Source organism: Pelophylax lessonae (genome assembly GCF_965119305.1).
Source record: "Pelophylax lessonae genome assembly, chromosome: 2".
NCBI lineage: Eukaryota > Metazoa > Chordata > Amphibia > Anura > Ranidae > Pelophylax > Pelophylax lessonae.
In genome coordinates, this window is record NC_138769.1 from 569,739,745 (window position 1) to 569,754,624 (window position 14,880).

The following is a 14,880-nucleotide window of genomic DNA, read 5'->3' on the forward strand; positions in this document are numbered from 1 at the left end:
TCCTTTAGTAAAGCACAAAGAGTGATGATAGTTTTCTAAGAGCAGTTAATCCTAGCAATCAATCAGACTTCAATATATTACAGTTAAATCGGAAAAAAAAAAAAGGTAAAAAACAAATATTTTTTTTTTTAGGCAGCGCAAGAAATTAAAACAATAAGGGGTAATTAATAAGACTGGAGCAGACAGTATCTTCAACAGCTGTCAATAACAAACAAGCATCTTCTAGTTTTAATTTTCAAAACTTAACTGAAAAAGCTGAAGCTAGAAAGTGATTGGTTACCTGATCTGGGATCCGCACCAGGACATGCTTATTACACCATCTAGTAGATACATATGTCTAGCTATACTCATTTAAAGTCCCACATTCCTCCTTTTCCTTTAACTATATGTTACTAGGGATGGAGTTAGCTAGACAATTATACTTCCGTGGCAGATCACTTTCCCTTGTTTGCCTTACTATTGCACTGCTGCTCCAGATTCTGCTCCGGTTTTAGTAAGTTTCCCCCAATGTGCAGTAATCCACAGCAACCAAGCAAGTATTAGGTTTATTGTCGCCAGGTCAGTTAAGAGGTGATAACTGACCTGCTAAAGGCCCATATCACACGGTGGTTGGTGGAAACTCGTCAGCTTAAGGATCGCTTAAAAAGTGCAGTGACAAAGCTGCAGAAAAAGTTTCCTCCTTCATCCAGCCGGCGGCAGAGTGATAAATACAAGCAGGTAAGTATTTCACTGCCCTGGTGATCTGGTCTATGTCAGTGCAGGATCACTAATGTAATATGGGCCCAATGACTATTCTGCATCTCGCATATAATTCCTGCTTTCAACAACTCCATGGTAAAAAAAAATACAGTTCACACACACACACACACATATATATATATATATATATATATATATATATATATATATATACACACACTTTATTACCAAAAGTATTGGGACGCCTGCCTTTACACCCACATGAACTTTAATGGCATCCCAGTTTTAGTCTGTAGGGTTTAACCACTTAAGCCCCGGAAGATTTTACCCCCTTCCTGACCAGGGCCTATTTTGTAATTCGGCACTGCGTGACTTTAACGGACAATTGCGCGGTGGTGCGATGCAAAAACGAATTTGAGGTCCTTTTTTTCCCACAAACGGAGCTTTCTTTTGGTGGTATTTGATCACCTGTGCGATTTTTTGATCATGCACTATAAACGAAAAAATAGCGTCAATTTTGCAAAAATAACAATATTTTTTTACATTTTTTTAGATGAAATTCCCCCAAAAAAAATGTAAAAATCTATTTTTTTTAACATTTTAGGCCAATTTGTTTTATGCTACATATGTTTGGTAAAAAAAATCGCAAAAAGCGTATTTTGATTGGTTTGCGCAAAAGTTATTTTTAAGGGAAAGATTTTTGTAATTTTTTTTTTTTTTTTAACGCGTAATGGCGGCGATCTGCGATTTTCTTTGCGGTACTGCGACATTGCGGCAGACAGATCGGACCCTTGACTGACATTTCTGACACTTTTGGGGTTACCAGTGACATTACTACAGTAATCAGTGCTATACATATGCACTGTTACTGTAAAATGACACTGGCAGTGGAGGGGTTTACTTTTTTTGAGAGGGAGGGGTTATGTGTGTCCCTAGGGGCGTGATTCTAACTGTGATTGGCTGTGGCTTGAGGTGTAGGAACAGTGATCAACGGTCCTACATAGTAGAACCGTATGATCACTATTCTTACACAGGGGAGAATGACAGGCGGCTTGTTTACATTAGCCTCCTGCCTTTCTCCTGCTCTAACAGACGATCGCGAGTGACCGGCGGCGCGCGCTCGCTCCCTAGACCCTCGCAGGCTAGCGACGTAGCCCTACGTCGCTTTGCCTGTGAGGGGCTGACTGCCGACGTAAATAGTCGTGCGGTGGTCGGCAAGCGGTAATATTGAGTTGGCCCATCCTTTGCAGCTTTAACAGCTTCAGCTCCAAGAAGGCTGTCCACAAGGTTTGGGAGTGTCTATGGGAATGTTTGACTATTCTTCCAGAAGCGGATTTGTGAGAATAGGTACTGATGTGGACAAGAAGGCCTGGCTTGCAGTCTCCGCTCCAATTCATCCCAAAGGTGTTCTATCAGGTTGAGGTGCAGGCCAGTCAAGTTCCTACACCCCAAACTCTCCCATCCATGTCTTTATGGACCTTGATTTGTGCACTGGTTCAAATCATTTGGGGGAGGGGGGATTATGGTGTGGGGTTGTTTTTCAGGGGTTGGGCTTGGCCCTTTATTTCCAGTGAAGGGAACTCTTAAGGCATCAGCATACTAAGTCATTTTGGAGAATTTCATGCTCCCAACTATGAGGGAACAGTTTGGGGATGGCCCTTTCTGTTCCAACATGACTGCGCACCAGTGCACAAAGCGAGATCCATAAAGACATGGATGAGCGAGTTTGGGGTGGAGTCCTGACCTCAACCCAGGATAATGCAAACATGGTTCAAGAATGGTGTGTGGAACCCAATAAGTTTTTTGCTGTTGACTTGGTCCCCAATTTCTCCAGATCGGAATCCAATGGAGCATCTGTGGGATGTGATGGAAAAACAAGTCTGATCTACGATGGCCATTATGGCCAAAACTCACAACTTGCAAGACTTAAAGGGTCTGCTACTGACAACTTGGTGGCAGATACCATTGCATACTTTCAGAGATCTAGTGGTGCCTAGTGGCATTCATGCCTCGATAGGACAAGGCTGTTTGGTGGTAAAAAGGGCTGTTTTGGCCACAAAAAAAGTGGACCTAGTTAATATTAGGTGGGCTATCATAAAGTTATGGTTGATCAGTGTATATATACTGTATATACATACTATATAATAATAATAATAATGATAATAATAATAATAATAATAATAAATAAAGATGATTAATGCTTTTATTTACCATCATCTCCTCGAACAATGTGTGCAATTGTAATGCCCCCGATCTCGGAGTCACTAAATCGTAACAGGAAGGTGCCATTGTGTGCCTTGCCCAAAATAGTGTGCACATATTGCTTGCTGACAAATCCCAGTATTAATCTAGACAAAAGAAAGGTAGTAAAAGCATAATTAGTTGAACTGTACATTCGAAATGGAAGTAAGGCTCCCTAAAGAGTACCTGTACCAAGTGTATGTCAAGCCAAAAACATTTCTTTCTTTATTTGGATAGAGCGGGGAACGAATAGAAATCCTGCCCAGTTTTTTACTGATATCTGTGGCTCCATTACTGAGAATTACCTTTACTTTCTGCTCTGCTGACAACAATTTCACCAGATGGAAAATGAGGGACAAGCTGTAACAGGGACACATATGGAAATAAAAATCTGGCAGGGGTTCTAGCTTTTCCCTACTCTACTATTTCAGTCTGGATTGCTTTTGGAGAGTTTCCCTCACTTCTTATCTGGTAAATCATTGTCAGTAGGACATGAAGTAAAGGGAAATTTCTCTAAGGCTACGTTTCCACTATTGCGGCTACAAAGTCGCGCTACTTCTAGCGCGACTTTGTAGTGTAACTTGTTTGTGGCTACTTCTGGAGACTTCAGTGCGACCTTCCTTCTATGAGGGACAAGTCGCACTGAAGTCAGCCCAAAAGTAGTGCATAAACTATTTTTCAAGTCGCTGCGACTCAAGTCGCAGCAGTTAGAACGGGCCAAATTGAAATTAATGGCTTTTGACTTGCTGTGTGACTTAACATGTGTAAAGTCGCACAACAAGTCGTAATAGTGGAAACTGAGCCTTAGGAGATGGCCAGAACATGATTATGTGAGGTGGAACTTAGGTAGCGCAGCTGGGAGAAAATGGGGTTGATTTATTAAAGGAAAATAGACTGTGCATGAGGTAAAGCTTCACTTTACAAAGAATACCCCACCACATGCAAGGAAAATTAAAAAAAAAGCATTTTTTTCTTACACATGATTGAATGATGGAAGGCAGCAGAGCTTATGTCCATTTACTAAGCTCTAGAGCAGGGGTGGGGAACCTTTTTTCTGCCAAGGGCCATTTGGGTATTTATATAATTATTCGGGGGCCGTACAAAATTATCAACTTAAAAATGTGCCTCTTATATTTGGTCAACATTTAACTCACCCCTAATGTGATGGGTGCAACTGCTTCTCTTTGGTGAGGTGTGTGATGTTAGCTGGTATTGATGATGTTGCTACTCGCAACTGGTTTTCCAGGTTTGCCTCGGTCAGTCTGGAGCACAGTCGACTCTTTGTGGTGGTAAGTTTTGAAAAGAACTGCTGGCAGGTACAGCTGGTGGGTATAGCTGGGTGGTACTGCTGGTGGGTACAGCTGGCTGGTACTGCTGGTGGGTACAGCTGGCTGGTACTGCTGTGGGTACTGCTGGCTCAGGCTGGTACTCCTGGCTTGTACTGTGCTGTGGGTACTGCTGGCTGATACTGCTGTGGGTACTGCTGGCTCAGGCTGGTACTGCTGTGGGTACTGCTGACTCAGGCTGGTACTGTGCTGTAGGTACTGCTGGCTGGTACTGCTGTGGGTACTGCTGGCTCAGGCTGGTACTGTGCTGTGGGTACTGCTGGCTGGTACTGCTGGCTCAGGCTGGTAGTACTGGCTAGTACTGCTGGCTCTGGCTGGTACTGCTGGCTCTGGCTGGAACTGCTGGCTCTGGCTGGTATTGCTGACTCTGGCTTGTGCTGCTGGCTCTGGCTGGTGCTGCTGGCTCTGGCTGGTACTGCTGTGAGTACTGCTGCCTCTGGCTGGTACTGCTGTGAGTACTGCTGCCTCTGGCTGGTACTGCTGGCTCTGGCTGATACTGCTGCTGGCAGAAAATGCTGGCTAGCAGCGGCTCTGCGCTGGAGGAAGAGGCAATGTTTCCTGTATTGTGTGCATTTGATATCACTCCGCCTTTGACTCACTCAGACTGTCAGAATGGAGCCGGAACTATACAGGAAGCATTGGCTTCGTTCTGACAGATCAGCTGATAGACACAGACTGCACAGGGGGCCGGTCCAAATGACTTTGAGGGCCGCATACGGCCCCCGGGACATAGGTTCCCCACCCCTGCTCTAGAGACACTGCTCTTGCAGACTGCAGCTGCACTCTGCAAAGCACAGTCTATTTGCCTTTAGTAAAACAACCCATATTATTCAATATAGTAGGCAAGTAATAGCATTCTTTTTTCCAAAAACCTTTGCAAGCAATTACCAGTGCCCTTTTTTCAGCAAAATATTTCTCTAACTGTAAGGGCCCTTACGAATGGGCTGCAGTCTCTATCGCCCCTCTAAAAAGCAATCACTTTGCAGAGGATGGTAGAGTGGTAGTTATCTGGCATTCATAAGGAGATCCTTTCAGCTTCTAAATGCATGTTTTTTTTCCCTTAAACCCAAGGGGGATTTTGTATTGGAATACTGCTGAGCAATCATGAGCCAAGCAGCAGGCTTGCAGTTTCAGCGTAGTCCCATTGACCTCAATGGGACAATTTGTAAGGTGGTGTTTTTAGTAGCTCAATGTTGCAACTAAAAGTGCCGGCAAATAATGGGTAATGTAACTTTGCAGATGGAATAAATACCTCTTTACCGTGTAAGCCACATAAGTAGCATGTAGCATTGACTTCAGCTCCAGAAGGTGTTACCTCCTTCATGACCAGGCCATTTTTTGCTATTCAACACTGAGCCACTTTAACTAGCAATTGGGCAAATAAAACTAGCAAATAAAACACTGTGAACAAACAAAATTTATATCAATCTTTTTCACACAAACAAAGCTTTCTTTTGGTGGTACTTGATCACCACTGGGTTTATTTTTTTGCGATTTAAACTAAAAAAGATCGAACATTTTGAAAAAAAAAAAAAAACAGTATTTTTTACTTTCTGCTATAAAAAGTATCCAAAAAAAAAAATCGAATTTCTTCATAAATTTCGGCCAACATGTGTTCTGCTACATGTCTTTGGTAAACATCCTGTATATTGATTGGTTTGTCTGACAGGTATAGTATCTACAAACTATGGGATATATACTGGAATTCTTATTTTTTATTTTTTTTATACTACTAACAGCAGTGATCAGCAACTTATAACAGGATTACGATACTGTGGCAGGCAATCTGACACTGGGGGAAACTGACTAACGGCCACTGACATCACCAGTGACATTAATACAGTGATCAGTCCTAATAATATGCACTGTCACTGTACTAATGACACTGAGTAGGAAGGGGTTAACATCTAGGGCAATCAAAGGGTTAAAGGGATTGTAAAGGCAGAAGGTTTCTTTATCCTAATGCATTCTATGCATTAAGATAAAAAAAAAAACCTTCTGTGTGCAGCATCCCCCGTCAGCCCCCCTAATACTTACCTGAGCCCATCTTTATCCAGCGATGTTGTACGAGTTTCTCAGCTGCCCCGGACTCCTCATTGGCTGAGCCAACAGTGAGGCGTGACTGACTCCCGCTGCTGTCAATCAGTCAGTCAGCCAATCAGGAGAGAGAGGGGCGGGCCCGGGTCACGGCTCGTGTCTGAATGGACACAGGGAGCTGTGGCTCAGCTTGAGTAACCCCACAGCAAGCTGCTTGCTGTGAGGGCACTCAATAGGAGGGAAGGGTCAGGAGCACCGAAGAGGGACCCGAGAAGAAGAGGACCCGGGCCACTCTGTGCAAAACCATTTCACAGAGCAAGTAAGTATAACATGTTTGTTATTTAAACAAAAGAAGAAGAATTTACAACAATCACTTTAAATGTGTGCCTAGCTATGTGTAATGTGTGTGCTGCTTTTATAAAGGATCTTGTTGTTTTTTCCCTGTTTAGCAGGGAAAAAACCCAGCAAGATCCTCTGTCAATTAGTTACAATCACAGAGCTCTGTTCCTTGAATCACTAAGCCGAATCACTAAGCCGATCAGCAAGTGCCAGGGGCCAATCATTGCCAAGATCGGCTTGTGCTGTGACAAATCAAAGTACAGCCAGACCGGCACATGTGTGGATCACGTACCAGGTACGTGATCCAGCGCAGTGAGGCCACTTTGCCGCCATACTAGTACGGTCTGCAAGTGGTTAAAAAGGTACTAAACCCCAAAACAAAAAAATGACTATTTTGCAGCCTACCAATTCTTACATGTGGTGACTAAATTTTTTGTTCCTGGTGGTCAAGTCAGTAAGTCTGGCCAAGCTGTCCAGAAAAAGTGGCAGTTGGAGAATTGAGACAAACCATTTAACACTGATGGGGGATTTACAATGATCAGCTTTTATTCATTTATGTAAAACGTTTAACTCAAAAGGAAAAGAAAAACAAATGCTGTAACTGCTTATAAAGTGTTAGCTAAAGTTTGGCTTTAACCACTTTACCTCTGCCTGCAGTAATATTACTGCGGCAAAGTGGCTCGTTATCGTCTGACGACGTAGTACTACGTCGTCAGACACTCCCGCTGTATTCAGTCACAGCGGGAGTCGGGCCAGGGGAGGAGCAGCGGCGACCGCCGCTGCTCTTCCCCGATCGTCGGGGATCTAGTGTGGAGATCCGCCTGCTTGTGTAAACACAAGCGGGCGGATCTCCTAAGTGACAGGCAGGGTCAGATTGCAGGGTTCAGCATAGCTGAACCCTGGATCTGTCCTTGTGTCACATAGTCACCTCCCCCCACACACGTCAGTAAGCACCAGGCATACATTAACCCCTCCCTCTCCAATAAAATTAACCCCTTCCCTGTCAGTGTCATTTTTACAGTAACGGTGCATATATATAGCACTGAAAAAATGTCTAAAAAAAAAAAAAATGAATGCAGCCACCACATTTAGGGATTTGTAAGTTGCAATACTGTATATGCTATTTTTGGTTTTGGGTCTAACACTGCTTTAATCTCACATGACTGGTGTTCCATCTGTGTGCCATGGATTACTACTACACACTACTATATGCTACTTGTGAAGCTTATACCAAAAGGAGCCATTTGTTCAATTTGTTTAGCAACAGATTTAGTAGTGCTACTATAAATTGTCCATGTACTTCTGCCCTTACACTCACCCATCAGACCAGTAATCTTTTAAATGCTTTTTTGTGAGGTCCACAACGCCATCAAACCACTGCCAAAATGTAAAGTTTCTTTCCCGAAGAGGTTCCTAAAAATTGGATGAATGCAGAAATTAAAACAATATTATTTTTTTGAATCTTATATGTTTTTGCTTCTGGTAGTATTACATTGTATCTGTTTTACATGAACAGAATGTAAAGGCATTTGGGCCTAGGGAATTCAGATAAATCACTACACTATGAAAAAAATCATTGAAGAGTTTCAAACTGGTACACAGCAATGTACAAAATCTAGGAATACACATACAACATGTCGTGTCATGTCCACAACCTAATTTAAACAGCTCTTTGTATTTAACATAAGAGCACTTTTGGGCTAGCATCCAAAGCAGCACCAATCCTGAAAATTTAGCAAACTTCTTTTTTATTTTTTCTTATTTTGTTTCACATTCTGATCACCTTTACATTTATGGATAAATTCAGCAAATTAACTATAAGTTGGAAGGGGTGTATGTTGAATACTGTGAGAAGACTCACTATAGCTCAACAAACATGAACCAAAAACCTGCATTGTGTGCCGCTTAGGCTCTCTGGAAGGCGTCCAAGACCTAATGGCACTTTTCCACTGCAAGTACCGACTCGGCTCCACTCGGCCCTGCTTGGCTCTGTTTGGTTTTCCACTGCATGGTACCGCATGGTACGGTGTTGGAACGGTTCGGTACGGTTTGGTACGGTTTGGTACGGTTTGCTTTTCCACTAAAGTAAAGTGGGTGGGATAACAACGATTCTCTGACCAATCAGTGGCTAGTAGTGACAAACAGTCAAGGCTGCATGCAAAGGATTGTGGGATATGGTACCGGTACGGCCCTCTTGGAACCACAACGAGGTGGTACTGTTTAAGCGAGCCGTACCGTTCGGTTCCATGTAGTGGAAAAGTGCCGCCGTACCATGCGGTACAATGCAGTGGAAAAGCGCAAAAGTTAGCTGAACCGTTCGGTTCCATGTAGTGGAAAAGCGCCATAAATGTCCACCGCTGGGAGTGCTGGCTCAGGAAGGAGCTTGTCCCGCCTCCTGTAATGGCTCTAAGTGAAGAGAAGGCCTCCCTCCCAGATAAAGCAAGGGACATCATACTGGCGCAAATGAACATGAATAGGCTTGGTCCCATGGATGATGTAGTGTAATAGGGAAAAATAGACTACAATGGGGATAGTATATAGTTAAAATTATGTCTTTGATGATGTTCCTGTGCTGGCTCCTTAAAACGGCTGCTCCGTGTTCAAGCAAGATGGGACTTATGGGTTACTGAAGAGGAAATACAAGCGCCATCTAAGTGTAGCACATCAAGCACCGCTAGTCAGCGGTGAGTCCACGCGGCTATCCGTGGCATCTACTTCCGGGTGCAGGGTATTGTCATTTGCAGAGCATGCGCTCCTTGTTCAGGCCTCAAAGGAGTTGCCTTAGCCACCCCCCTGCACCCTGCAGTAAATGCCACGGATAGCCACGTGGACTCATCGCGGACTATTGGAAGTACTGACAGCCATCGGATACATCCATGCCAGTCGCAGCCACCGATGCCATCCTGATCCTAACCTTCCCACAGGGAGACATGCTATATAGTGCCATACAGGCTTCAACTCATATCCAAGTGTGAGTACCTGTATTCCTTTTTTAATAATTTGCTTGATGTGCTACAATTAGATCTCCTTCCCAGATAGCAAGCAATTGTGCTGCAAGTTTGAACATGACTTGCTAAGCTATTGCTAGACTTCCCAGGCTTCACAAGTTTGTTGCACATTCACAGCAAGTCCACATTGCATGACTCCAGGTCAACATTCTTTGCAAACATTCTGCAAGTCTGCTGCAAGTTCTGATTCAGTTATGTTGTGCAATAGTCATCCCACCACAGGGGTCACTGTGGCTGAATTTCTATGCTGTAGACTTGCAGAGCTCTTGCTGTAGACTCACAACTGCAACTTTACTCTTGCTAGAGACTTGCCACGCAAATTGCTACAAATTTGGAAAGTGTCAACTGGAACTGGTTCTTCAAGTGCTCTGCAAGTGTACAACTTGCCAGTGAAAATGTGCAGCAAGTTAACAAACTTAATATTCAACATTGCCACAAATTTGTGGCAAGTCATCCTTGCTAACTGGGCTGATGACTGTACATCCATACCATCTCTGAAATGAGTGTGAATGACAACCTCAGCCTGGACTCCGACCAGGCCACGCCCAATGTGCCCCATGACTAAGTTCGGAGCAGGAGAGTGAAACGCGTTGGGCATGGCCTGGTCAGGGTCCAGGCTGAAGTTATCATTCACACTCATCTCAGGGATGGTATGTACGTGCGGTCATCAGGGAGACCTTCTCTTCACTTCAACAAACATGAAACCATATCTCTTTCCACTTGTATGCTGGTGTGTACAAGCCGAAATCAAATGTAAACTGAAAGCAGACAACATTCTTTTTTCAATACCACATTTTAGCAATAGTTCTTACTAAAGAGGTTGTATGCTACAAAAAGTTTGTACAAAAGGACATATTTTAGGTGTGCCTAGAACATCATATTATTATTATTATAAAGGATTTATATAGCGCCAACAGTTTGCGCAGCGCTTAACAAATTTAAGGCAGACATTACAGATACAATACAATTTGGAACAAGAGGAATCAGAGGGCCCTGCTCGTTAGAGCTTACAATCTAAAATATAGTTTAAAGAGGAAGTAAACCCTCCCCAAAAAAATGGAAAAAAAAAAACCCCTGTAAGACAAAGGCATACTAGCTCATTATGAAATACCTTAGAACGAAGCCCAGAAGTGCCGCCCGCTCAGCAACAGGACGGCCGACGCGTTCGGCCATCCTGCTTCCTGGATTGCGTCCTCCGGCCATCTGATTGGCCGGAGGCGCAATTACGTCACTCCAGCGCATGTGCTCGGGAGCCGCGGTTCACGGCACAGGGCTCTGAAGGAACGGCACGGGTGGCCGTTCCTTCGGGGCGCATGCGCCAATGACATCATCGGCTGCATTAAAAGTAAATATCTCCTAAACGGTGTACGTTTAGGAGATATTTACAGTACCTAAGGTAACCCTTATTAAAGGCTTACAAGTTATAAGAGTGGGTTTGCAACCTCTTTAAATACAACCCTGTTCTCGTAGGATAATCAAATCCTTGAAAACCAGCTGTAACTGGACTAAATTCCAGTTAGACTTAGGGCTCTTTCACATGGTCCGCCTCCGTAGGCGGATTCGTGCTGCTCAGCGGGGATCGATCCGCGATCCCCGCTGAGCCGGCGGATGACAGCTCCGTCTCCGCTTGCAGTGCAGAGAGGGAGGTGTCACAGCCCCCACTGCTCTCTATGGGGAATCGGATGAGAGCGGACTGCCTGTCCGCTCTCATGTGATCCCCAGGACGGATGGAAAATAGAGTTTCCATCCGTCCGGATTTCACGGACAGAATCGGATGCGGATGGCAGCGGGTGTCAGCGGACATGTCTCCGCTGACATCCGCTGCTCCATAGGGCTGAATGGGGCATTCGATCAGATCCGCCTAAAAAACTGACAGGCGGATCTGATCGGACCGCCCGTGTGAAAGAGCCCTAACACATGAGGCAAACTGCAACTAGAGCTTGCATGTTCCTGCTGTGGTCACCCCTCTTCCCACATCCATATTGGCCGCCAGGTAAGATAGCCTTACCTAGACCAAAGCTTAAAGCAATGTTTACATTATAGATTGTCTGGATTTGGGAGCTCCCGACACGAGCTCCAATGTCCAACGTCCAGTTTTCAGGGTTTGACCATTCCATAAGATTGCTTGAATCATATAACTGAAAGCTAATAGGAGCAATCCTTTGTACAGTATTTGCAAACTCTAACGCCTAGTGTTCACAATATCACACAGGGTGTAGGTTATCTATACTGTGCCGCAGAATAAGTAAATTATCTTTGGTGTAAAAACGACAACCAAAAAAATGACTGCAGTAAAAAAGTAATATGACATATACATTTCAGCTATTACCTTGTTAAACTGAGTCCAGGACACCATACGGTCTTTAACATCATCATAGGTACCATTGTCACCAAAGATCTTCTGAGCAAGAAAGCGGTAATGCATAGGGGTCAGTTCCTTCGTTGTCCCCACCTCAGCCATAAATTTCATATTCAGAGTCTGGCACATCTTCTTCCATGGCACTTTCTCTTCCACATAGAAGGGGCGTCTTACCTAGTTTAGCATTGACATGAGTTATCTCTGCACAATACCAATGGAAATTCTATATATACTTTTTTTTTTTTTTGAAGATGTTGGTATTAAAGTATATAAAGTATCAGAATATTGTTTAAGGGCCCCTCCACACTTTTCAGCGGTGCATTAGCACATTCCTCCTAACGTGTGATATCTTTTGAATTAATGTGCATTGCGTTGGTCACTCCAAAGACATGCTGGAAGGTTAAATCACTCTAGTATGTGTGTGTATGTATAAAAGTGAGCTAGGGACCTTAGATTGTAGGCTCCTTGAGGGCAGGGACTCTACAATATACACTACATTGTCGAAAGTATTTGGACGCCTGCCTTTAAACGCACATGAACTTTAATGGCATCCCAGTCTTAGTCCGTAGGGTTCAATGTTGAATTTACCCACCCTTTGCAGCTAGAATAGCTTCAAGTCTTCTTAGAAGGCTGTCCACAAGGTTTAGGAGTGTGTCTATGGAAATGTTTGACCATTCTTCCAGAAGCGCATTTGTGAAGTTAGGCACTGATGTTGGATGAGAAGGCCTGGCTCGCAGTCTCCGCTCTAATTCATCCCAAAGGTGCACTATCTGGTTAAGGTCAGGACTCTGTGCAGGCCTGTTAAGTTCCTCCACCCCAAACCCACTCATCCATGTCTTTATGAATCTCGCTTTGTGCACTGGTGTGCAGTCATGTTAGAATAGGAAGGGGCCTTCCTCAAACTGTTCCCACAAAGTTGGGAGCAAGAAATTGGCCAAAATGTCTTGGTATGCTGGCACCCTAAGAGTTCCCTTCAATGGAACTAAGGGGCCCAGGCCCAACCCCTGAAAAACAACCCCACACCATAATCCCTCATCCACCAAATGATTTAGACCAGTGCATAAAGCAAGATCCATAAAGACATGGATGAGCAAGTTTGGGGTGGAGGAACTTGACTGGCCTGCAACGAGTCCTGACCTCAACCCGCCAGAAAACCTTTGGAATGAATTAGAGCAGAGACTGTGAGCCAGGCCTTCTCATCCAACATCAGTACCGATCTCAAAAATGTGCATCTAGAAGAATGGTCAAACATTCCCCTAGACACACTCCTAAACCTTGTGGATAGCTGTAATAGTTGCAAAGGGTGGGCCAACTCAATATTGAACCCTACGTACTTAAAGCGGAGTTCCGACCTCGGACATGATTTTTTAATAAAAATACCCCCGGGACAGTCAGGGCTAGTACATTCCACAATGGATAGCCTCTGAACTGTCCCGGGTCGCACTTACCTTTTAGAAGAAATACTTACCTTGAAAATGTATTCTCCAGCGCTGCCATCTCAGGTGTGGGCAGCTGAAGCCAGCGCGACCTCTTCTGCGTCCTCTTCCGTGTCCTCTTCGTCCCACAATGCACTGCACCGGCCCCGCCGTCATTTCCAGTACGGGCGCGTCATCCCTGCATGCCCAGAAGCTGTTTAGCAGGGAATGACGGGCATGCACCGGAAGTGACGAGTGGGGCTGGTGCAGGCGCATTGACTCCTGGGAGCGATGACGTTCAGCTCCCAGGAGTCAATGCAAGCAGGAAGAGACGGCGCGGGCCGCGGCCGCAGAGGGAGGAAGTGGAAGAAAGGTGAGTATATTTTCTGCAATAACAAGGTAAGTAAACAAAAATATAGTGACTATCCATTTGTTTTTCAGGTGACACTCAGCAAGCGGATGGGCCAAGATCAATTTTGTCGATTTTGAGGCCGGAACTCCGCTTGAACCACTTGCCGACCGCCGCACGACTATTTACTGAGGCAGTCTGGCGCTCCTGGGCAAACCGACGTAGGGCTACGCTCCCGCCCCCACTTGTTCACAGGGATCCCCGCGCGTGTGACTGGCGGCTCCGATCTCCCGCTGGAGAGGGAGAAAGGCAGACGGCTGATGTAAACAAAGCCGTCTGTCATTCTCCCTGATGTAAGTGCAGAGATCATACGATCCTGCTATGTAGGATCGTATGTCTCTGTGGTTACATCACAAGCCACGCCCCCCCACAGTTAGAATCACGCCCCTAGGGATACATTTAACCCACTAATCACCAATAAAGTTAACCCCTTCCCTGCCAGTGTCATTTTTACAGTAACAGTGCATATGTATAGCACTGATTACTGTAGTAATGTCACTGGTACCCCCAAAAGTGTCAAAAATGTCAGTCAAGGGTCCGATCTGTCCGCCGCAATGTCGCAGTCCTGCAAAAAAAAAAAAAAAACGCAGATCGCCGCCATTACTAGTTAAAAAAAAAAACAATAAAAATGAGATAAATCTTTCCCGTAGTTAGTAAACGCAATAACTTTTGCGCAAACCAATCAAAATACGCTTATTGTGATTTTTTTTTTACCAAAAATATGTAGCAGAAAACAAATTGGCCTAAAATGTTAAAAAATTTTGAATTTTACATTTTTTTTTCTTGAGAATTTCAACTAAAAAATGTGACAAATATTGTTATTTTTTCAAAATTGTCGCTCTTTTTTTGTTTATAGCGCAAAAAATAAAAATCGCACAGGTGATCAAATACCACCAAAAGAAAGCTCTGTTTGTGGGAAAAAAAGGCCGTCAATTTCATTTGGTTACAGCTTTGCACGACCGCGCAATTGTCCGTTAAAATCACACAGTGCCGAATCGCAAAATAGGCCCTGGTCTTTGAACAGCCA

At 44.3% G+C, this 14,880-nt stretch overlaps 1 protein-coding gene across 1 annotated transcript in view; it reads right to left on the reverse strand.

Annotated features, from left to right (window-relative positions):
* STAT6 (signal transducer and activator of transcription 6) overlaps positions 1-14,880 on the reverse strand; it is a 357,207-nt gene that overhangs the window by 48,387 nt on the left and 293,940 nt on the right. Inside the window, exons 13-15 of the mRNA XM_082248146.1 lie at positions 12,000-12,203; positions 7,981-8,075; positions 2,911-3,047 (exon numbers count right to left, since the gene is read on the reverse strand). Coding sequence (XP_082104272.1) covers positions 2,911-3,047; positions 7,981-8,075; positions 12,000-12,203 — 436 coding nt within the window. The remainder of the gene's footprint in view (positions 1-2,910; positions 3,048-7,980; positions 8,076-11,999; positions 12,204-14,880) is intronic.